General features: G+C 35.2%; 1 protein-coding gene across 4 annotated transcripts; it reads left to right on the top strand.

Annotated features, from left to right (window-relative positions):
• The first annotated feature begins 39 nt into the window (after positions 1–39).
• MMUT (methylmalonyl-CoA mutase) lies at positions 40–24,306 on the top strand. Of its 4 annotated transcripts, XR_004313637.1 has the most exons (14): positions 40–187; positions 3,657–4,081; positions 5,090–5,457; positions 8,544–8,701; positions 9,243–9,414; positions 10,661–10,909; positions 13,388–13,499; positions 14,696–14,811; positions 16,673–16,788; positions 18,304–18,435; positions 19,544–19,691; positions 20,953–21,120; positions 22,394–22,579; positions 22,851–24,305. XR_004313637.1 is itself a non-coding variant. In XM_006190731.3 (13 exons), the coding sequence occupies exons 2-13, from the start codon at positions 3,697–3,699 to the stop codon at positions 22,520–22,522; spliced, it is 2,253 nt and encodes a 750-aa protein (XP_006190793.2). In that variant the 5' UTR covers positions 40–187; positions 3,657–3,696; the 3' UTR covers positions 22,523–24,306. The 4 variants fall into 4 exon arrangements, 3 of the variants coding, with proteins under 3 accessions (XP_006190793.2, XP_014419819.2, XP_032319114.1); XM_006190731.3 differs by having other exon boundaries at positions 22,394–24,306; XM_014564333.2 differs by having other exon boundaries at positions 45–211; positions 22,394–24,306.
• Positions 24,307–25,636: the final 1,330 nt, after the last annotated feature.

Below are 25,636 nucleotides of genomic sequence, written 5' to 3'. Positions count from 1 at the left end.
GGAGCGCGACCGCGAGAGCGTTAGGCTATTCGCTGGACGGAGGGCGGTGTCGGTCGGCACCCCCGTGGTGTCCTGCTGGCCTTTGCACTTGTTGTGTCGCTTCCCCACCTTCGGGCAACCTCTGATTTGTAGGGCTTGGATCGCCGAGGTTCAGCCGTCCTCTGTCGCAGCCGAGACAGGCCGGCCAGTGAGTAAGACTGTGCACTGTGAGGCACGTCCGTCTTTCAAATCCCTTCCTTCTTTTGACTTCTCACTCCCCCCTTACCTGTCCTCTGAGCCTCTGTCCTTTACCTCCTCCCAACCTCCCAGCTTCCTCCTCCGTTACCTTACAAGTGTGATGGGATCCTGCTCTCCTCTACCTTCTTCTTAGGTTTAGATTCTCCACCGACTTCTCTCTTTCAGCGAGGTCCGTGGGAGTTCGGAGGTACTGCTGGAAAGAAAATCCTTTTAATGTCTCACAGGCCATATCAGCATCTTCCCTGGCCACCCAGGCCAGGGCCGCCCAAGCACCTCGATGTTCCGCTAGGCAGAAGCGAGTGTAGGATTCCAGAGGAATGTGCTGGCTACACAGCTGCCTCCCTTCTAGGCCTCGGCTCTGTTCATTGTGAGAGTTTTTTTTGTAAGAGGTGGCGGGACTGGAAGTGACTTTCTTGGTATAGATGAAGGATAAGAGGTGGAAAGACAGGATGAAATTGACACAAAACTGCAAATTCCTAACTGGTTCTCATTTTTATCTAGAAAGAGAGCAATCTTTCAGACCCCCAAATAAAGTATGTCGAGAAACCCTGGAAAAAATATGTGTGTATGTGTGTCAAATTTTGAATCAGTTGATTTTCTCCCAGCATTTTATTACGTTTAATAATTTATTTACGCCAATATTAACTTTACTTGGTATGCTGAATGGTGTCATCTCTATCTCATATTGGCTGAACATTGGAGGTGGCTAGCATTTCCTGAAGTATTAAGGTGGGACTACATGTAAAACGTCAAACTTGAGAGTTACTTGATTCAGAGCAGTAGATGTTCTACCCGTGTTTTTTGAAGGTGTTGGGCAGGCTTGCTTCATCACCGCTCTTTAACACATTCTAATCATCAGTAACTTATATTTGCTTTGCATGTTGTTTCTTTGGATGCTGAAGCCTCTCCTGATGGATCTTTTAAGAAAAACTCAGGAATCCTCTTGCCATCAGCAGAAATCACATTCTTGTTTAAAAATGATGTGTTTCCAGCCTTTACCAAATTGTCATGTAATTTTTAGGAAGTCACTTATATAGGGCTCTTTCCTATCATTTGTCCCAGTTTAGGAAAGGCCCACCTGTATTTTGTGTGAAATGAGTGTGATATTATCTGCAATATAGTCTCAGGCAGTTTTTAGATTACTTTTTATATCATTACTACCCTAATGGTTCAGTTACAAATTAACTATTTTTCTCACCCACCTTTTAAGCTAGTATTTGTAGTTTATGGTTTGCAAAAAGATAGATGAAAAGGATCCCATGGATTTAACAGAATAAAAATCATAATGGTTTTTAAAAATAGGAATTTTTTTGTCTTTGTGTTTAGACTTGTTCTATGCATTTTTTATGTAGTTGAATACATTACATTTACAGTGTTTTTGTCTTTCACTGTAATACTTTTTGAGCCTATCTCCTTTTAAAGGAAACTATGCATAACATTTAAAATTTTGACTTAGGTGTAATATACATACACATTAGTGCACATATAATTATAAATTTGACAAATTTCCACAAACTGAATAAATCTGTGTAATAGGCATTCAGATCAAGACCATCACCCCCAAAGCTCCTCTCTTGCTGCCTTTTTCTACTAGTCACCAAATGTAACCACTCTTCTGACTTCTGACATCAAAGATTATTTTTGCCTAATTCCTAAACATAATTAATAGCTACATAGCATTGTATAACTTGTATACACTATAGTTCCCTTATTCCCTGCACTGTTAGACATTAATGATGTTTCTAAGTTTTCTTTATTACAAGTAAAACTATAGGGAACACGTATTTTATTTAGTAACTTTCCCAGGAGTGATGTTCCTCAGTGGAATGGCATAATCATTTCTGAGACTTTTTGTACATATTACCAGTTTGCTTTCTGAGGTAGTTAAATCAGTTAATATTCCCACCAATGATCTGTTTTTCATTCCATGACTCCCTAACAAATACTGAGTATTCTTATTTTCTTTTAAGCTTCACTAAATTGATAGGTAAAAAATGGTATGGAAAATAGAATTTTAAGTTCACTTTACTTGTTGCCTTATCTATTACATGGCATGATGAATATGTTAATAAAATTTGCAACTCAGAATCTTTTTAAAATCCTAGGCTCTACCTGTTGGGCTATGTGACTCTGACAAGTATTTAGTAATTCAGGTGAACATTTACTGCTTTGCTGTGTGGAATTTGGATCAAGCTGCTTAATTTTTTTTACTTCTGTGAACCTTAATTTCTACATCTGTAAAATGATGAAATTGGACTTAGTTACCTAGTGTAAGATTCTACTAGTTATCAGAAGTATACAGCACGAAATTTGGATCCGTTTAAAAAATAACAGAGAAAAAATATGTATGTTGGCATACATATATGTGTATATATATACACACACATGAAATTTTATGTATGTGTATTTTGTATAAACATAAAACGTATCTTATGTAAAAATAGATTTTACATGAACATATAAAACAGTGTTCTAATATATTGTAGTGTGGGAGATGATAGATGTCTAAACAGGGAAATAGCACTGTGGTATGGATTACTGAGGTGGCCATTTAACCCAACTTATAGATTCAGGGACAGGCTGTGAGTGTATTAATTAAATGCAAAGACTTTGAAACTGCTTCCTGGGTTTAAATGCTAGTTCTTCTGTGCCTCAGTTTTCTCATCTGTAAAATGGGGATAATATTAGTACCTATCTTTTGGTGATGGTATGAGGATTAAAATTGCTACTCTACATAAGGTCCTTAGAGCAATGCCTAGCACACAGAAAGCCCTGTGCACTGGTGATGATGCCTCAACCATATTAGTGAAAAAATGGCATTCTAGGTCAAGGGAAGAGCAAGAGCAAGTCATAGAACTTTGACATATGCAGGGAACTGTAGATAACCAGTATATCTAGAACACTAAGTGTGTAGAGGTCAAAGGCAGAGGTGATTCTGGGAGATCAGCAGGGATCAGGACATGGGGACCTTGAATGACTGTTTTGTTCACCACTTTTTTCTCCAGCATCCAACACACTGCTTGTCATTAAGTATACGTTAAATAAAACCCTTTGGAAAGAAGAAATTAATTAAGAGGCTGTGCTCTATCCTCCACATGATGCAGAGCCTTGGAAAAATCTTAAGAGAAGTGTGACATGCTCATATATGTACTCGTGTCAGTGTGTAGAATGGATGAGAGGAGGTTAAGACTGGTCAGTAAAACCAACTCAGAGGCTCTGGAGGAAGAGGACTAGAACTGGAACCGTGATAGTAGTTGTGGAGAAGAGGGACCAAAGTTATAAAATATCAGGTATAGGAAGCAGAAAAAGAGAAAAAAAATCATACTAATATACCCTCCTTTCTCTTTTCCATTCTCACCAGTGAGCTCCCATTTTGCCTGTCTTTTGTAAGTACATGTACTCTGTGCTTCCTTTTCTAGGTCAGTTCTTGTTCCTGTTGGCTGTTTTCCATGCTCTATCATGTTGAGGGCCAAGACTCATCTTTTTTGGCTTTCACCTCATCACCTGAAGCAGCTCACAGAGTCATCAGGCTCCCAACTTGCATGGCCACGACTTCTGCACCAGCAACAACCCCTTCACCCAGAGTGGGCTGCCTTGGCTAAAAAGCAGCTGAAAGGCAAAAACCCAGAAGAACTAATATGGCACACCCCAGAGGGGATCTCCATCAAGCCCTTATATTCCAGCAGGGATACCAAAGACCTCCCTGAAGAACTTCCAGGAGTGAAGCCATTCACGCGCGGACCATATCCCACCATGTACACCTATAGGCCCTGGACCATCCGCCAGTATGCTGGGTTTAGTACCGTGGAAGAGAGCAATAAGTTCTATAAGGACAATATTAAGGGTGAGATTTTAATGTGAGATGTAATATTTATGATCAAACATACACTTCCTCATCTTAGTTTTTTTGGAGAGAGACTGGCTAATCTCTGTAAAGGTGATAGTCACTTTATAATTTTCTACTTAAGACTGTATGCCCATCAAAATGAATATTTTTCAACATTCCACAGTCAAAGAGATAGATGAGCTAGAATCAAGTGCTAAATTCTTGAAAGTAAACAATACTTCCATGCACATTGTATAAAAGGAATTAGGTGGAGTGAAGTTGTATGAAGAAAAGAGACATTGACTTTGCTTTTGAGAAGCTTTTAATTAAAACTGTTGGGATAGAAATTGGAGGAGAAAATGGTTTAAATGATGGCCAAAGAAAGTAATAAACAAATAATAATGTGGGACAAGTATATTCAGTGCAATCTAGCATGCGTTCTAAATTAACTACTATTTTTCCTTTCTGATCTGTACTAAAAGCTTAACATTTAAAGGTTAGACTTGAGGAGCTGTAAGTTGTGTTGCCTGTAGAGGACTGAGCTCTTATTTAGTATAGAATATTTTAGCTTTTTGCATGGTTTTCATGATTCTGTTTCCCAGAATATTTGAATGGCCAAGACATCCTGTTATAACCATATTAAATAGAACAAAAATAAGTGAGCATACAAGTACTAAATTATGTTAACTATATGTAAACAGACATATCTTTGTGAATCTTAAAAATATTTCTGTTGAAAATTGTTAAAAAAAAAAAATCCTGGACATGAGATAAGTGAGATGTTTTGTTTCTTTTTTTCTTTATTATAGTGAAGTCTGGAACTCCCTTTGTGCATTTTAGCACATGGGAAACACTAGTTCCTTAGGAAGTAAAGTATCTTTATTTAAATTTGTTTTGAGCATAAAAAATGTTTATTATAAAAGTATACTGTGATAAGGTGAGTCAATATTTTTGTACTGTTACAGAAAGTCAGTTTACGTTGATGCCAGAATCCTTAATCCTACATTATTTTTCTTTCTATTTTAGCTGGTCAGCAGGGGTTATCAGTTGCCTTTGATCTAGCAACACATCGTGGCTATGATTCAGACAACCCTCGAGTTCGTGGTGATGTTGGAATGGCTGGAGTTGCTATTGACACTGTAGAAGATACCAAAATTCTTTTTGATGAAATTCCTTTAGAAAAAATGTCAGTTTCCATGACCATGAATGGAGCAGTTATTCCAGTTCTTGCAACTTTTATAGTAACTGGAGAAGAGCAAGGTGTACCTAAGGAGAAGCTTACTGGTACAATCCAAAACGATATACTGAAGGAGTTTATGGTCAGAAATACGTACATTTTCCCTCCAGAACCATCCATGAAAATCATTGCTGACATCTTCCAATATACAGCAAAGGTATCCTTTGTGGTTGTTATAGGTTTTGCTGTAGTTCTTTGAATGTAGGAATTTTTATAAAATGCCGTAACCTAATTTGAATTTGGTGACTGAGTCTGAGTAATAGTTGTAGTATAGAGTCAGGGTGTGAGTTTTGTGTTTGTATGTGTGTGTGTGTGTTAGTTTTTATTTTTGTTCTTCAATGTACTAATTTTATGGTCTGTTACTACCCATAGGAATCTGGGCAGTAGACATTTACTGTATTTTCTTTATTGCTAAAATTTTTATATTCTGATAATTGTTAGAATCAGAGAGCACTCATAATTTATACTTTTTTCTCTCCAGAGTTCAGATTCAGTTGGAAGTAGACACTGGTGTCAGACAGACAGTGAGGGATCAAAATATCAGCTTTATTTCTGCAAAAAACTGGATTAGAAGATATCACTTATATCTGCAGTCACAATGAGGGGCCTCATATTTCACCTCTGAATTAGGTTCATTTTCCCCAATCAGAGAGTGGGAAAAGAAGGTTCTTGTAGTATTGTTACATTAGGAGCAGTCCCTCCACAGGAAAACTTAAAGCTTCTTGATTTTCCTCTGAATAATTCATATATATTTTCTCCCATCATTCACGCTTTGCTTTTTGCTGGCAATGCTCTCTTTCTCCTTACCTGCCTGAAAGTTAGGCCATTATTTCATAGCAGGTCTCTCCACCATCAAACCTTTTTTTCTCTCTTTTACCTCTTGAGATTACTATTATCTCAGAACTGTTGCTGGCTTTGCCTACTATCCTCATTTGATATTTAGTCTTTACACTTTTTAATTTTACGTATTTTCATAGATTCCATCTGCCCACGTGAATTGTATAGAATGGCACATTTCTGTCACCTTCCAGGAGGATTGAGTTGAACAGTATAACACACACACACGCGCACACACACACACACACACACACACACACACACCAACCCCCACCCCACCCACCAAGTGGCAGTAGCTCTAACTAAATAGGAGTCAGTTCTCTTTCACCTAAAAGAAGTTGGAAGGTAGACTGTCAGGGTCTTGGTTGTATGGAAGCTCCATAGTCATGAGGGTTCATCTCCTTTCATTTTGCTTCTCTGTTGTTAATGTGCCAGCTCACGATTAAGGAAGCAGGCAGGCCAGCTATGTTTGTGTAGGAAGAAGGACCCAGCCCTTCTGATTAAAGGGGAACTTCCAGAAGGAACAAACCAAACTTCCACTTATATCTCAGTGGACACACAGTATGAGAGAGGGCTGAAAATGCAGAACAATAGCACTCTTGAGTTTACGGTTCGGGTGTTACAGGAGGAGAGTGGAGATGGTTATTGGAGTAGAGAGGAGCAGTCTGCTGTTATGTACCTGGGCATCTCAGCTTGTGAAAGACCCTAATGTCATCTATAATTCACAGTCGCTTCATATAATCTTTCATGTAAGTGATAAAAGAGCTAGTTTCAGATACTGATCAAATACATAACATTGAAGTACTTTGTAAACTGTAGACTTTTATACTGTTCCTTTAAAAAATTTTCTTGTAGCAAAATACACGTAACATTAAATTTCTTGTCTTAATCATTTTCAAGGATACAGTTCAGTGGCTTTAAGTACCTTCACGTTGTTGTGCAACCGTCACCTGTGTCCATCTCTGAAATTCTTTTCATCTTGCAAAACTAAAACTCTGAACCTATTAAATAATAACTTTTCATTCTTCCCTCCCTTTCGCCCCTGGCAACCACCATTCTGCTTTGTCTCTATGAATTTGACTGCTCTTAGTACCTCCTATAAGTGGAATCATACAGTGTTTGTCTTTCTGTATCCGGCTTATTTCACTTAGCATAATGTCCTCAAGGTTCATTCATGTTTTAACCTGTGTCAGAATTTCCTTTCTTCTGAAGACTAAATAATATTCCAATGTCCCAGAGTTTCTATAATTCTTAAAGAAATTCTACTATTAATTTAACTATTAAACTCCTCTCAGTAGAGAAGCACATTTATATTCCTTGCTTCTTGTTTCTAACTCCAAATATACTCAAGTAGTCTCTCAATTCCATGTAATTCAGCCCCCTTATGGCTTTTGTGATGGACATTTTTTAAGAGCTCTTGGTTAGTTATAAATAAAATTTTGCAAGTGTAAACTACAGATAATCCATACCATATACTAACAACAACTAACTTTTTGAATACGTACCGTGTACTAGCATAATACTAAGCTGTTTAGATGAATTATTTCTTTTAATCCTACAGCAGCTCCATGAAGAAGGTAGAATTATTGTCTCTATATTATACTTTAGGAAACCAAGGAATAATAAAGTTGAGAAACTTGCCTACAGAATTGTGGCTAGTTAAGGGACACAGCTAGAATTTGAGTACTCTGACTTCAGAGTCCACATTCTTAACCCACTGTAATGAATTTTTGTCATTTTATTTTCATTTTATTTGTTTTGTTTTTTTGGAGGGGGATTAGATTTATTTATTTGGTTGTTTTTTTTTTTAGTGGAGGTACTAAGGATTGATCCCAGGACCTTGTGCATGCTAAGCACACATTCTGCCACTGAGCTATACCCTCCCCTCATTTTTATTATTTTATCTTTGGTTAATTCTTGGAAGGATAATAGTTTTTTTGGTTCTATAGCTTTTTCTTTTTTTCCCCTTTGTGTACTTATTCTTGATCAATGACTTCATTCAAATAAGATAACTAGTAAGTAGTTAATAATAATTAAATTTATACATTTTCAGCAGATTAGCCCAAAGTTTTGAAGTCTTTTTCTCGAGCCAAAGTTTACATTCCTAATCTCAGCCAGCTAATTTCAAAATGTATACTTTTGGTGCTAAGGGGTGTTTGGTGCAAATTTCTTTTCACTGGAAAAATAAAACAGGTACAGGCCTTACGTTAGTTCATTGGATCAACAATTTAAATTGGAAAGTGAATGGAATGAAACAAAGTAAGCATTAAATGTTTTCAGTTAATATTATAAACCACTTAGTATGTCTGAGTTGAACATCATTATAAAATAGTGTTGTCCTTTAGAAAATAGATCAATAGAAACGTTTATATTTATATTGACAGTTGTATTTTTTATTTTATATAGCACATGCCAAAATTTAATTCAATTTCAATTAGTGGATACCATATGCAGGAAGCTGGGGCTGATGCCATTCTGGAGCTGGCCTATACTATCGCAGATGGGTTGGAATACTGTAGAACTGGACTCCAGGCTGGCCTAACAATTGATGAATTTGCACCACGGTGAGTAAATTAAATTCAGATATTATCTCAACATTAAGAAAGTTCAAAAAAAAAAAAAAGAAAGTTCATAGGACCATTGTATGAGTGCACAGCAAAATATACTGATAAAATGAATTTGTATATATAAATGTTATACTAGATTCTTTTATGTTTTATCTGAATGATAATGACGGAATCAGCCAATACTGTTTATAATTAAAAATCAGAAATTAAATTTGAGCATACTTTTTGGTAAATTAGAGGAATCGTATCCTCTGCTATTTAGAGATATTTAGAAAACACAATTAACTGGCACATTTTGACAATAATATTAAAATTAAATATAATGTTCAGGACATATTTCCTTTTGTTCTTTTACTATTTCCATTTTAAATACAGAAGTCATCTATCGTTACAGGTTTAAAGTTACTGAAGTATATATGCTTTGATTTTAATTCAAATTAAGCTGTTTGAAATTAAAATCTGAGCTTTTTCTTTTAGTGTGTGATAGTTTTATTTTTCATTTTATAATCAAATTCTGGACTTAACATTACTATTTTAGGTTGTCTTTCTTCTGGGGAATTGGGATGAACTTTTATATGGAAATAGCAAAAATGAGAGCTGGGAGAAGACTCTGGGCTCACTTAATAGAGAAAATGTTTCAGCCTAAAAACTCTAAATCTCTTCTTCTAAGAGCACATTGTCAGACATCAGGATGGTCACTTACTGAGCAAGTATGTATTTCATTTAAAGTGTAGAATTTTTTTAAAAGTCATGTATTTTCTTCTAAGTAACCTGGCATAGTCAAGAAATAGATTTAAGAACTTACCTGCTAATTTTTGAAAATTATAATTATTCTGAAGCATAATGCATACTTAATGTTTGTTTTTACACAAATTAAATAAAATTGACTCCCCCTAGTGGTTAACAATATAAAATCATTTTAAATCAGCTTAACATGTAGGGCTGTGTGTTTTGTTTTTATTTTATTTATTTTATTTTATTTTATTTTTTAACAGTAAAAAAGTGTGATGATGAGGAAGAATTACAAATTATAATTTAATTAATATTGTCTTAAATAATTTTAATGGTTAAAATTCTTAACATAAAACTTTCTCATTAAAATTTGATTCTATACATTTCAAATTGTGTGTTTAAATAAAGCATGTATACAAACAGACCATTTAAAAGCTATAATCACTTGGGTAATATATTTTCATTTCATTTTATTAAAAAATTTTGTGGTGGTGATCTTTTTTAACATGCATTTTCACATATTATTTTGATACATTAAAAGTAATTTATAACTTTAAAGTGACATAGCTTTTATACATTTAAAAGCAAATAAAAGCTAATAGTCTCCATGTTAAGTATGACTTCAGGTATTTATAAGTGGAGAAATATGGACTTCAGGGTTGGAAGGAACTTTTGTAATTGTTTTTGTTCTAACCCCCTCATTTTAAGAAAGTTCAGAAAAGTCCAGTGACTTGCCCAAATCACAGTCAGGAACAGAATGAACTAGAAACCATATTTCCTATTTCATAGTCCATTGTTCATCTGTTTTATTAATAAATCATCACCCATTGCACCTCATTGTGGTAGATACTTCAGGGTATACAGTAATTAGTAGATAATGAATTATGATATGAAGGATGTTAATAATTTCAGTAGACAAGGTGTACATTCATGATGCACTTACAGAAGAGTATTTAGGCAGTCCAAAAATAAGCACAACAAATATTTAATATTTCAGATGCTTGCAAGAGGCAATGTTTTAGTGCCTAAGCACAGGCTGGACACTTTGGCTTTTAATTCTCATCTGGTTCATTTACTAATTTATCTAAGTTTATTTGATATTCTGAAGCGGAATGCAGACTTTGGCAAAAAAGGTACGCATCAGCTGCTGCCTGACCATATCATCTTTTACAGCCACAACACGTATCAACGGTTGCCTTTTTTGCTTTTCACTACATGTTTTAGGATCCCTACAACAACATCATTCGTACCACAGTAGAAGCAATGGCCGCGGTGTTTGGAGGGACTCAGTCTTTGCACACAAATTCTTTTGATGAAGCCCTGGGTTTGCCAACTGTGAAAAGTGCTCGAATTGCCAGGAACACACAAATCATTATTCAAGAAGAATCTGGGATTCCTAAAGTGGCTGATCCTTGGGGAGGTTCATACATGATGGAATCTCTCACAAATGACGTTTATGATGCTGCCTTGAAGGTCAGTTTCTCCTGTTTGAAACTTTGCTTTCAAGATTTATGGATTTATAAAGATTTATAGATTTTTGACTTATACATCAAGTCATTTATAGATTTGTATCAAGATTAATAAAGTATTTGAGAGAAAAAGGAAATTTTAGATTTGACTTCATAGTACTTAAAACTGAAACTTAATTTAAAAATACATTTGTATTTGTACTGAAGTATTTTACTCGAAGAGCTTAAAAGACATCTAGTACTAAAAGTCTACAACAGAAAAAGCAGTCCTTTGTCCTCCCTTGCTTACTTTCCTTGAGTCAGCTACCTTTTTTGTTTGTTTTTAATCTCCATATTTTAAAATTAAATGTGTATAATGTTTGTTCTAATTCCATCAATTTTAGACCTCATCTGTTGTTTTGCTAGTATGACAGTTTAGTGTTTTAGCTGGCTGGCTCTTACCCTTTTTTTACTCTGTCCGTGCTTCCAATATAATTATATCTCACTGTGACTCCTTCCTGAGGGCCTCTTAATTCTCATTTGATTTAGACTGGTTTCTCTCTAGACCCTTGCTGCCCTTGGGCTTCCCTTTGTTATTATCCTGGGCAATCTTTTCACCTCTGCTATGTTGAATCTGTATCTTGAATCCTGTTTCTGTTGATTATCCTTTGTTATTTTGAAGCACATCTTATGGGACCCTCCTAAAAATGGTGCACGGGAGATGAATTATTTGAAACTTTGGACATTTGAAAAATGTCTTTATTCTACTTTTGTATTTGATTGATTGTCTGAGTTTGAAATTTATTCATTTGGGAATTTGTAAGCAAATTTGTAAGCATTCACCTACTTTTTTTTCCTAGCTTCCAATATTTCTTGTCAGAAATTTGATGTTCTCACTCAGGATCTTTCTGAAAGGTTCAGGATCTCTTCTTTATTTTTGTATTGATGTACTCTGGTGTGTGTGTTGTCTCCTACATTGTCCTGGACCTTTGGTGGGCATTTTCATCTGGCCCCTTTCCATAGCTCTGGGAAATTGTCTTTTTTTTTTTTTTTTTTTGATAATTTCTTTCCTGTCATTTTTCTGTGGTTTCTCTCTCTTTTTTTTTTTTAACATTTTTTATTGATTTATAATAATTTTACAATGTTGTGTCAAATTCCAGTGTAGAGCGCAATTTTTCAGTTATACGTGAACATATATATATTCGGTTTCTCTTTTTAGAACTCTAAGTTATCAGTTAAGGACCTCCTTAAATGATATTGTGACATTCTTATCTGTGCTATAACGCAACATTGAGTTTTTGTTCTGTTTTTTTTTGGAGAGTCATCAACTTTATTTTTACTTAGATACTTTAAAATTCATATATCTTTTTTTTAATTTCCAAGAACTCATTTCTGTTTTCTAATTTTCCTCCTTATATATCATACTACTTGTTTCATTAACACAGATTTTCTTCTTCTTTTTCTGAGGATAATTAAATTTTCAAAGTTTTCTTTTACATCCTGTATTGTCACTGTTCCCTCTGTGTGCCTTTTTGTTTTCAGTCTTATCATTCAGAATGCAAGTTTTTATTTCAAGAAGACTTCTTACTCTTGCATCTCCCTTTTCATGTCCATTGCTCCTCTAGTCCATTTTCTGGTAAATTTTGGTTTTCCAGGCAGAATGGGAGAGAGGTAGCGGCAGACTCTCAAGTAGTCCCCCTTTTTAGCTTCCTGTCTTATTCTTGGCTTCTGTTGAATCCAGTAGATTCTTCTTTCTTGAATTCTTCAGAGGAAAGTCAGTTTGACTGTGCTCTTTTCTGCTCAGTCAAACCCCATTCCACCATTCATTTTCCACTATCCCATGTATATATGAGGCTGTGATGGATGGTTTAGATATTTCCTGGTATCAGTAAAGATAGGATTATATCATTACTCTGCTGTTTAAATCGAAAATAAAATGGCATTTTGAAATATATTTTTAAAAAGTCTTTATGTAACTGTGAAAACTTTATTTATGTAACTAAAAATAAAGATTTGAGAATTGTTACCTTTAATTGGCTTCCAAGGGTTGAATGAGAGGTTTTGTGTTTTCCAGAATATACTTGTTAGTTTTTCTGTTGTCTTTTTAAATAATGTTAAACACAGAATGTCTTTCTTTTTTAACTGCATAGTTGACATTGACATTCTATTAGTACAATTTAGTACAGCAAAATGATTAAATATATGTACATGTTGCGAAAGTGTTACTAGAATAAGTTTACATATAGTTACAATTTTTTTCTTGTGAGAACTTTTAAGGTCTACTCTCTTAGCAGCTTTCAGATATATAATGCAGCATTATTAACTATGCAGAATTTCTAATTAATGCTCTTGATGTCAACTTAATTCTTTTATGGAACATTAAATTTACCACTAAAATAGTTTACAATATTATTAACATTAGTAATTATGTAACATAACACATTGGTATGGTTTTTAACAATAATTTCATATTGTAGTTTTATTGATTTGTTTTTCTTATTAGGTCATTAATGAAATTGAAGAGATGGGTGGAATGGCCAAAGCTGTTGCGGAGGGAATACCTAAACTTCGGATTGAAGAATGTGCTGCCCGAAGACAAGCTAGAATAGATTCTGGTAAGTAGGAAAGTTTATACGTGACGTCCAGTGTTAAAAAAGAAATACTAATTTCTGTTTGGAGATACAGTCAACAAAGCAAAAATAATGGAAAAATGAGACTTGGATCAAATGTTTCTCATGAATCTATATGTATCTGTCTCTGTATTTTCGCGTGCATGGATACACATGGGCAAACGTGTGTACGAAGTGTATCTGGAGGTCTGCCCATTGTACACATGTAGTGTGTGGATGGGTATTTTGAAGATGACATTATTATTGGTCATTGTGCTCCTCATTGGACTATTCATTCATTTATTCTTTCAGTCAGTCAGTCCTTTTTTTAGCCTTTAGTATTTGAGACTCTGTGCTGTGGCTGGGCATACAACTGTGAGCAGGACACACATGGTCTCTACACCCACAGAGCTTGCAGTTTAGTAAGAGAGACAGAAAATGAACAAGCAAGCAAATAAACAGATCAAATAATTACAGATCATGATAAGTTGTATGAAGGAAATAAGGGGGTATAACCTGAGGTAGGGATCGGCAGGATGTCTTTAGTTGGAGTAATAATCTGGTAGTTTCAGGCAAAATATATTTATCATGTTAATGAAGTGTAATTTTATTTAAATTGAAGTCCCATCAGTTACAATGTGTCCATTTCTGGTGTACAGCACAATGTCCCAGTCATGCATGTACATACGTATATTCGTTTTCATCTTCTTTTCCATTAAAGGTTATTACAAGATATAGGAAGTGTAATTTGTAATTCTGGCTTGTCACTTACAGATTTTAAAAGTGGGTTTTTTTTTTGTTTAAAAATGATTGACTGTTAAGAGGATTCAAGAAAATATTAGAAAAGCTGTTGCATGTTAATCTTCTGTCTCATAAATCTTAGATGGTAGCTGCAGTTACTGTTTTCATTTTGTCATGTTAGAAGGCAGTTTATCAGAAACTCTGGGAAAGCCAATAGTTTGGGATAATAATAAAAGTCCTCACAGAGATTCTGCTATGTACCTGTCTTCCCCCCTCCTACCCTCATGCCCTACTGGGATTTGCTGATCTGTATTGAAGTTTCATTAATAGTTAAGAATACTACTTAAAAATATTAAACTTAATAAGGAAAATATTTTGTAATCAGACCATTATTACTGATTACTGTTAGACAGTTATTTGTGAGAGAATCTACATATTATTTTCCTCTGGGAAATTAACAGGTTCTGAAGTAATTGTCGGAGTAAATAAGTATCAGTTGGAAAAAGAAGAATCTGTGGATGTTCTGGCAATCGATAATACTTCAGTGCGCAACAAGCAGATTGAAAAGCTTAAGAAGGTAATAAGAGCTCTCATGTTTTGAGTACTTTCTGGGCACTGTCCAAGCCCTCACATTGTCCTGCTTAGTTATTACAACAACCACAGGAGGTGAGTATTGTTTCCCAATATTTTAAAGATAAGGAAACTAAAGATAAGAGAGATTGAGAAACTCACCCAGGATAAATAATTAAACATCCAAGACTCAAATCTAAGTCTGTTGACACCAGACTCTCATGTTTTTAATCACGATACCTGCTTCTGTGAGACTTACCATTAAAAACCATACCACAAAGACAATGCCTCCCACAGTTTACAGAGTTGAAGTAAGGCGTAGATGATCGTATAACTCACCCAGGATGAAAAACAAAATTAAGCTGAGAATCAGTATTTGAAATCAAGTCTTCTCACTGTAATTTATTTCTACGTTCCTGATCCTATTGTAAAAGAATCACTTGCTATTTTTTTTAATTCAAATATTTGAATAGTGCTTTAGCAAGGTAAGGTTTAGAATGAACTATATTTATTTTGATTGAAACTAGGGTATCGTTTTAATTTTTTATTTCTAATTTCTCACTGAGATGATTCAAAGAATATAAAATACAAAAATAGATAAAACATAGTAAGTCTTACTGTTGTAACCTATATATTTCTATTGTATGAAGCTACTCTGGTCTCTTAATCTCTGGCTTTAGTAATTACTACTATTTTTAAGGTAGGAAACTTGAAAATCCTCATGGTTTTTCTCTGTTTACTTTCCCTGTGATTGTTTAAGATACGACTTTTTCTTCCCTCAGTTCAAATGTTCTGTAGGAATCTAATAGACTTTGTCCAGTTAGACTGAATGCGTAACTGTCATCTTCCATTTTTTTTTCTATTAGAGTTAATGGTAGATTTTAATGATATTATTTTCTTTTTCACCCCCAGTCAGGAGATAATGACTTTTCTCTCTCACATTGTTGTCATGTTTTAAAAGGGTCCTATTTAGAATGTAGATAATAGAATGAAAATAGCGTTCTATTTCCAGTGATCACAAAATTCTCAATAGTTATTATCCATGGAAAAGCCCTTTTCTCCTCTCACAGATTAGGCTTTTATTAACTCTTGCAGCTTAAGGGGTTCTTGTTACCATAAATGATGATAAATAAACCTTATTTTGGACAAGAGAGAGAAATTCAGTAACCATAATGGATTTGGGTTCTTCTTGCCTTTAATACAGATTTTCTGGTTCAGCACTTCTTATAGATACTATATGATTTTAATGATATCTTAAGCAGAATCATATTTTAGACTCTCTTACAGGTGGGGAAAACTTGTAAAAAGTTGGATCTTAGGCAACTTTGTTTAGGCATGTTGTCAGCAGATCAGAAGAGAACTAGGACCTGAGGGAAAAAGTTTTTGACTACGCTTTTCATTGTCTTTCTCTTTTGCAGTGTTTCTCATTGTCTCTGTCTCTCTTTTTCCCTCGGGACTATTTTTAAATACAAAGAGTATTGATATACATACATATTATTACCAACAGATGTTAATTAGCTAAGAGAGGCTTAAAATACAATGAAAACATCCCCTCAGTTGTAATCTGTTAAGTAGCGTGTACTAGCTGGGAGGGTCGGCACTGTTACCCATTATTGCCCTGCTTGCTTCTGAATCACCAGTGTTATTCAGAAGTTAGTAGTATTTTAGGAAGTCATTAAATGTTGAGGGAATGAATAAATTGAATAAATATCAAACCTGGGATACCTATTACTCTCTTCTTTTTTTTCCCTTTTGTTTTTGAATTTAGGATTATGGAATAATTTCCATGTGATGTATGTAAGGGTATAATCTGATGTGTTTTATTCTCTCTTCACATAATTGTCCCTTTCTTTACCCTTTTCCGTAAGGTCAAATCCAGCAGGGATCAAGCTTTGGCCGAACGATGTCTTGCGGCCCTGACTGCATGTGCCGCCAGTGGCGATGGGAATATCCTCGCTCTTGCAGTAGATGCAGCCCGTGCAAGGTAAGGATACGTTAAGTTTGGAGATTTCCAAATGTGCTGATTCTATAAACCATGTGAGCTTAAAACAAAATGTTGGAAACCAAAATAAAATCAATTCTTGTTTTTCTCAAAATCTGTGTGTTTAAAAATTCATATATTTTGCATAGTTTATTAATACTTGTGTATTTCCCTGTGGTTTAGGACATTTGAAGTTATGGTAACAAATATGTGTCACTGATTTGCAGGTTGAAATTTTGCGTACTTTCAAGTATGGGGAGACATTGAACAGCAAGCAGACCTGCCCTTTGTCCAGGGTGGACAACATCTCTGTCTTCAAAGGCTGTGCACTATGTAGACATCTTTGAAAAGATAGTCTAGAATAAAGGCAGTCAGTGCTTTGCCTTGCAGGATATGCAAAAAAAGCAAGTGACCCACAGAAACTTCTCTCCTAATACATGATGATGTCACTAAATAAATTATTTTTGCGTTTATTATTTATAGCTTAATATAATTAACTTTTAAGTTGTTTTCAGTGCTGAATGGATGGAGTAAATAGAATGTGGGTTTTTTTTTTTTTTTTCCAGTTTTAATTTCTTGGAAGAAATAAGGCGACTTCTCTGCTTAAAATCCTTCAATAGTTTTCCATTCCTTTTAAGTTAAAACCTCATCTTCCCATGGCCTGCAAGACTCTGCTGGATCTGACTCTTGCCTATCTCTCTGCGCTCATTTTATCCTGATTATTTTATTATGCTGTGTCTCTAATGTCCTTTTTTCTATTTTTAGAACACAAAACCTGTTTTCCTACTTCTCAGAGCCTTTGCATTTAGCGTTTTCTTCTTCACTGTTCCCCATTATGTTCCCTTGAGTTTTTCTTTCTCATCATTTAGGTCTTAGTTCAAAAGCTGTCTCTTTATATCTTCAGTATCTTACAGCTTTCCAAAACACCTCATTCCATTTTGCCTATTTTAGTGTCTTTATGGTACTTACTACCATATGAAATTATCTTATTAATTTATTTGTTTGTTAGTGTATTCTCTGTATCCCCTTGCTAGATGATAAACTCTGTAAGAGCAGGTACTTTTTTTTTGGTCTCACTTATCACTATATCTCTAACACTTGGCCTATATTAGTTAGGCACTCAGTATATGTTGAGTGAATTAATACAAAAGTAGATCGAATATGCTAAGGATTTCCTTTTTAATAAAAAAACAATAGTGGGAATGCCCATTTATATTGTTAAGCAGTGAATTATTCAGTAACCTTTAGATGCTTGTCTCTGAATGGTTTTTAGGTCATTCAGTCATTTTTTGGTTGACAAATGTTGCAAAGCGATCAGTTTGTATAAAGGCATCTAGAATCATTTTTTTGTAAGTATAAAAAAGATGCTTTCATGAATCCAGTAAAAAGCATTCTTAGGTTTCTGACAGCCTATTTTCCACTTAGGTAATGAAATGTATCTAATTATATTGAATGTTAAGTTAAACAAATATTTATTTCGAATAATGATGTTACCAGAACCTCCACTTAATATTTTAGGTGTACTGTTGGAGAAATCACAGATGCAATGAAAAAGGTATTTGGTGAACATAAAGCGACTGACCGTATGGTGAGCGGAGCCTACCTCCAGGAATTTGGAGAGAGTAAAGAGATAGCATTTGCTGTTAAGAGGTAATGTGTGAGAGCCCTTCACACAGAAAGCCGTCTTCTCTCTGTTAACACAATCCCTATGAATCTATGTGAGCTTCATTTTCTCACATGCTACTGAAAAATATTTGAATGGTACTTTCCTTTTAATCTGTAGCTTCACTAAAATGATATTTTGAATTTGCACCATAATCCCAGTTAGGAGTTTCACATTTCAAACAAATGTTTGTTTAACTAACAATGGTATTGCTTCATACCCTCCAGGTACTTAGATTTCAGTCTCCTTACCATGGTACTTTCTTGAGTTTTATTTACATTGTTTAACTGCTCAAATAATTATAAAATCTTAATTTTCCTATTTGGAAGTAAATATTTGATTCTATGCATACATAAATTAAAATCAGTCTTCACTGAACTGACAGCAAATAACACTGTCAAAAGTGATTTGGAAATATAAATTAATACAAATTGATCATGCTTCTCAAGTGTAAATAGTAGCTTCCTGATGATTGGTTTTCTCAACTCTGTAATAAATTTTCCACTAAAAATTTTATGTCACTACTTATATATGAGGTAAATATTGAAACAGCCAAAGTGAAAGTCACCAAATGGAACATTTTTTTCTTTTAATAAGAGTAAATTTGTTTCTTAGTGCTTTTTCATCTAGGGTGTAAATTTATTGATTCAAGCAAGCAAGTACTTTCATTATGCATTGTCATAAGATACCACACTGAGGTCATCTTGGGGGAGCTCACACTTGGGAAGGGTAAGTGAGATAGGGACAGTACAGAACAGCCAGTGAGTTACATGTATGTATAAATAACTCTGCAAGCACTTTTTAGTTTATATTTAAATATTTTTGTGTATTATACACTGGACGTAAGAAGTTGAAAAGTTGTCATTTTCTCCTTTTGCTTCACTGTGATATTCTAAGTGTCTTGGGCTTACAGGCTGTGCCATCTTTCAAATTTTCCTCTAAGAGGAAAATGGTAAACATACTCAGGCTTTAATATGAGTAAACAGATTAGGTGTTTTGAAATAAACTTGAAAGATTTGCTGCAAATAAATTTTAGTTGTTATATCTTACCTTTGGACAATTAATATATAACTTGTATTTTTAAATGTTCTTTAGGGTTCATAAATTCATGGAACGTGAAGGTCGCAGACCTCGTCTTCTTGTGGCAAAAATGGGACAAGATGGACATGACAGAGGAGCGAAAGTTATCGCTACAGGGTTTGCTGATCTGGGGTTTGATGTGGATATTGGTCCTCTTTTTCAGGTACTAAAAATTGTTGGGAGGAATTTCAAAAAATATATCCTAAGTCACTTACATTTAGGAAAAGACTAAAAAGATGATGAACCAACATCACGTTACTAAAATTGTAAAAGAGGAGCATGAATTCAACAGATTGCCCAATTTGTTTTTTAATGCATATGATCCAATTAATTATGACAGAAAAAAAGTTAAAATATAATTCATGTTAAAGTACTTGTTGCTCAGACTTTGTAAAAATCAGTAATCAGTTCAGAACTAAAATTTTTATTAGGCTTCTGAAACTGTGAAGATTATTTTCAAAGATCTTGTACTATTTATTGAGATTTGGCTAAGAGTTTGTGGGAAAGATACCACATCAGATTGGTAGAAACTGTTTTGAAAGGGAAATCAGACATCAGAGTTAGCTAAATTTATAATTAGATTTTCTCTTTTTTGTTTTCTACTAGTATTTTATTTAATTACAGAATATTATAATTTCTATTTACATTATATTTACAGTGAGAAACTTCTATGTAGGTACTTTTTATATGAAATGATTTAAATGCATATACATTATTAAAGCAATGTCACAGACCCATTACAGAATAGATATGATCTTTGGTAACTCAATTCACAATTGAATGTTTGAAAATATCTTTTATGATTCTGTATCCCAGTGGTTAAATCCAGTTAATAAATGAGAGACACGCCCTTCTTGGAACTACCTCTTCTCTTGTTTATGAACTTGTCTGGGTGCTGTGGCCCCTTAACTATAGTTTCTACAGTTCTCACATTATTTTAGTCCATATATTGCTGTTCACTCTACGTTTCCATGGGAGAACGAGGTCCTGGAGCTTGCGAGTCCACCAGCTTGCTGTCACTGCTCTTTCTTACTCTGTTTTAAAACCTGAGTTTATAGGTACTATCACGTGTTGTTTTGTACTACACAATCTCTCAATAAATGTGCATAATGAAGACAGCAGATGTATTTTTTTTTAAACTATAATGAAAAGATAATGTATTTTGCCTGTGTTATTGCTTCATCTTGAAGATTTTGGGCGGAACTATATTTTGGTGTAACTGATAAATTGTAGTGCTAGAAGCAAGTATTGCACTGGTGTTTATTACTGCAGTCGGATGAGTTGGTATTTAGAAGATGACATGTGAAGTTACATCAAGGTTTTGAATGAGGAAAATCTTGGAATGTGGCTTTAAGTAGTACAACACTGTGGAAACACTTTGGGGGATAAATAACGGTTTGTCTCTTTATGTTCTTATTGTTCAGACTCCGCGGGAAGTGGCCCAGCAGGCTGTGGATGCAGATGTGCACACTGTGGGAGTGAGCACGCTCGCTGCTGGGCACAAAACCCTAGTTCCCGAGCTCATCAAGGAGCTTCACGCCCTCGGACGGCCAGATATCCTTGTCACGTGTGGAGGGGTGATACCACCGCAGGTATCTTCCATCTCCTGGGTTTCCTAGCACTGTGATGGGGCTGCCGAGTGCCAGGAGCTTAGATGTAGCTCTTTCAGCGACTGCATGCTCTTACTAAAGATATATTTGCTGCAGATTTAGAACCGCATTATTTCCTAGTGCTTTTACAAAGTAAATTCTACAAAAGTGGTCAGTGTTGTTCTCTATTCAAGGTACATTATGATTCATTTTGCATAAACGGAACTAAGTAACTAAGTAGTAACTTAGAGACTAAGTAGTAAGGACTTAGTTCTAAGTCACTAAGAGAGTTACCAAGAGTGCAACGTGTTACAGAGTTTTAAGTAAATCTTAAAATTTCTAGTTTTAAGTAAATCCTCAAAGTTCTAAACACCTGCAGTGGAAATGTTTATGGTGATAGATGTTAAATGGACTTACTGTGGTGGTTATTTTGCAATATATACACATATTGAATCATTAAGTTGTACACCTGAAGCTAATATAATATTGTATGTCAGGTATACCTTAATGATAAAAATAAAGACTCTTGAAAAAAAAAGAGTGCAACAGTAAGCACAAACCCGAGTGTCCTGGTTGTATGTTTCCCCCCGTGGATGAGGATCAGGGCTCCAAAGCATGGCCTAAACTTGGTATCATAGCTACAAATGTTCTGATGTTAGAACAGTGCCAAGCCTGGAGCCGTATTTGTGCCCTAGGAATCTTTTCACTCAAACTTTGTGTTTAAAAGCAAGCAACAAACAGCAGCAGCAACAGCAGAGAATTTTTTTTTAAATGAGTTAATTTTTACTTATAGAAACTCTAATTCCATCATGAAGCCAAATTCAAAGTACCACCATTCACTAGCGGCAGACAGAATACCTTGGAGGAAATGAATAGCCTTGTAAATTGAAAGCTATAGTGTGATATTAAATTTAACACAAAGAATGACAAGTGGCAAAAATTTAGGTGAGAACAAATTATGGTTGAGGGCTCAGAAGTGCTCACTTGGTGGGCCGTACAGTTTCCTACCACAAATGATACACTGGGATATTTGGAACGTGAGCAGAATGTCTTGGTTTCTTTTAACCACTTGGGGTATAAGGATGGTGCCAGTGGTTATTAGTAGCTGCCCTAATCACCAAGAATTTTCAGCTGCAAATGCCAATAGTGTACCAGATGAGAAAGTTTTGGGCATTGGGAATAAAGAAGAAAGGGCTACATTTACTATTCTTTTGTTTCATTTTCTTGAAATTAGAAATATTGTCTCTTCTATTAATTAAACAAATTCTTTCATCAGGATTATGAATTTCTGTTTGAAGCTGGTGTTGCCAAAATATTTGGTCCTGGGACTCGAATTCCAAAGGCTGCTGTTCAAGTGCTTGATGACATTGAGAAGTGTCTGGAAAAGAAGCAGCAATCTATGTAACATCCTGCTTTTGTTTCAGCTTTTTTCTAAAATACTCTTTCAGTGATGATCAAAGAAGTGAGTAAAGCCATGTCTTCAAATCAACTCATGTGCTTTTCTGAAAGCTTTACGTTAAAATACTGACTTACAAGCATGCTGTCATGCTGTAAGGGTGTGTGTATAGTTTCACTTTAATTTTAATTTTAAAAATTTAAAAATTTACCCTTATAAACTCTCTATAACACATGCTCAATACTTTATCAGAAACTCTAGAAAAATGTATTATTTTTTAAAATTGTGACATTTATTTGAAATATTTCTTATAAATCTATTTCTTTTCTATATTCAGGAATTAAACGTTACCTAAAATAAAACCTGATTAGTCCCATTCTTTAACATTATATTGACTTGAACACCAGAAAGTATAATCCATGTATGAATAAATAATTCTACCTATCTTGGAAAAAATAGTGGAAGAGGGTTTATGTAGGGAATATATCATGATTGTGGTTCTCAGCCAAATTCTACCAGAACTACTTTGACAAGGGTATTAAAATCAGACCCAGGGTTGGAACAGAGTGAGGAGTGGCAGAATATTTCTTCAAGTGTGACTTTACTTTCTTCCTGGACATGAGCATGTGACCTTGTTATTGCTGGGCTGGGCTCAAGATCCAGGAAAGTGGATCCATATAAATATCCCCTGAAATGACAGTGCCTGGGTTATTAACATGGCTTCCTCCAGAATGATGGTATTCTGATGGACACTGGGAGGGTTGGCTATGTTTGATGTCTATGGAAAGACAGTGCTATAATTCAGTCTGAGCCTGAAGGCCTGAGAACCAGGGGAGCCCATGGCTTAAATTCCAGTCCAGAGGCCCGAGAAGATGATGTGAGATGCCCCAGCTCAATTGTAGAGCAGGACAAAAGGGGTGAATTCCTTCCTCCTCTACCTTGTGTTCTATTTAGGCCCTCAACAGATTGGATGGTGCCCACTCACGTTGGGGAGGGCAGTCTGCTTCACCAGTTCCACTGATTCAAATGCTAATTTCATCAGGAACACCCTCTCAGACCCCTAGACATAATGTTTAATCTGGGTACCCCCGGCCAGTCAAGTTAACACATACAGTAACTATCACAGAGCCCTTTGACATTGCTGGTGGGAATGTACAATTATGAAGCTGCTGTGGAAGATGATGTTGTTCTTCAGAAAATGTTAAACAGAATTGGCATACGGCCCAGCAATTCCACTTCTGGGTATATATTTGAAAGAACTGAAAGCAGAGACTCAAACACGTTTGTACATTAATGTATGTATGTTATGTTCTGGCAGCATTAATTACAATAGCCAAAAAGTGGAAGCAACCCAAGTGTCCATTGACAGATGACTGGATAAACTAAATGTGGTATATACGTACAATAGAATACAATTCAGCCAGAAAAAGGAAGGAAATTCTGACATGTAATAACAGATGAATCTTGAAGACAAGATGCTAAGTGAAATATGCCAGTCATGAAAGGACAAATATTGTCTGATTCTGCTTATATGAGGCACCTAGGTCAAATTCATAGAGGCAGAAAGTAGAATGGTGCTTGCCAGGGCCTGGGGAGAGCAGGGGTTGGGAAATTAATGTTTAAGGGGTATAGAATTTCTGTTGGGAAGATGAAAAAGTTCCAGAGATGGTTGCTGGTGGTGGTGGCACAGTATGAATGTCCTTAAAGCCATAGATCTGTACACTTAAAAATGGCTAACATGGTAAATTTTATGTTGTATCTATTTTACCACAATAAAAAAGTGTATAGGACAGTCCTGGCATATGGTATGTGTTTTTATAAATGTTAGTTGTTAGTATTATTGTTATTTTATTATCATTGAAGAATGGATGTTAAGACATGGAACTGGGAAGATAGGCAGGGGCAGATCATGTACACAGGCTTGTACAGTTAAGGGACTCAAACTTTATGCTGAAGATAAAGACAGACTCATACAAGGGTTTTAAGCAGGAAGATAATCTGGTAGGATTTGTGTTTTAGCATAACAGCTGTGTGGAAGATGCCTTTTAATGGAGGCCAGACTAGAGATAAGAGACTTACAATAATAAAATAGAGAAATTCTAAGTAAGCTTATCTGCTTAGGTGCAGAGATGGCAAAGATGGAGAGGATATGATTTTATTTTGGAAGACTGAATTGAGAGAATCTGGCTTTTAACTTTAAAAAACTAGGCTCTTGATCTTTAGGGATTTGCTGTGTGGAATCTGCTGTCTCCCTGTCCCCTCACTGATTTTAGTGGTTCTTTTGTGGATCTTTTTTGATGTGCAGTGATTTCACAACTGGATGCACTGGCATAATGTCAAAATGAGGAAAGAGTAGAATTACAGGATTTGTTTTCTAATGATTTTTTGGTCAGTCCCTGAGCTTTAGAAGCTTGTCTAGCTTTGGAAATACCCTAGAATGGTGTCTCTGGAGTACTTTGAAGATGTCAAATCCTTTTCCTGCAACTTAATGGAAATTTAAGTGTTATATAAATATTATAATAGTAATGTAGAAAGTGGGGGAGAGGTTTGAAGAGGCATTCTTTTTGAGCAAAACCTGCATGGAAGTAGGAGAGATAAAGTAACAAAACAAAAGAAAATGGGATGATTTCTTCCTCTGATTTCCATTTTGGGGAGTGGGGGTTCAGGGAATGGAGAGGAGAGGTGAGGGGGTGTTAATCAGCCTTAGATCTATGTCCACAGACAAGATTATGCCTTATGTCACCATCAGCCTCTTCTTGAATCTTTAAATTCCTATCCACTTCATACTACTCAAAACCCTTCTTAAAAAAAAGATCTAATAAATCCATTTATGTTATGGCATAAATGTCTGCTAGTGTGGACCATGTTTTTTCTACCAGGAGTATTTTTATTTTAAATGAGGGGGAAAAAAATAACCAAAGTGATGAATATCTAAATATACTTGTTATTTGGCAGACACTCAGTAAAAATAAGGATAATGATGATGATTGTAACTAATGTTATTTCTACCAGTAGGTAAATCCTGACCCATTTCCAAGGAATGTGGACCATGCCTTTTTAGGCCATTTGACAAAGCTTGATCTTCATAAATTGCCCTAGGTTGAAAGATAAAATTTTAATATA

This window comes from Camelus ferus, chromosome 20 (assembly GCF_009834535.1).
Source record: "Camelus ferus isolate YT-003-E chromosome 20, BCGSAC_Cfer_1.0, whole genome shotgun sequence".
Lineage (NCBI taxonomy): Eukaryota > Metazoa > Chordata > Mammalia > Artiodactyla > Camelidae > Camelus > Camelus ferus.
The sequence above is the reverse complement of the archived record's forward strand: the minus strand, read 5'-3'. Positions and strand labels throughout refer to the sequence as shown.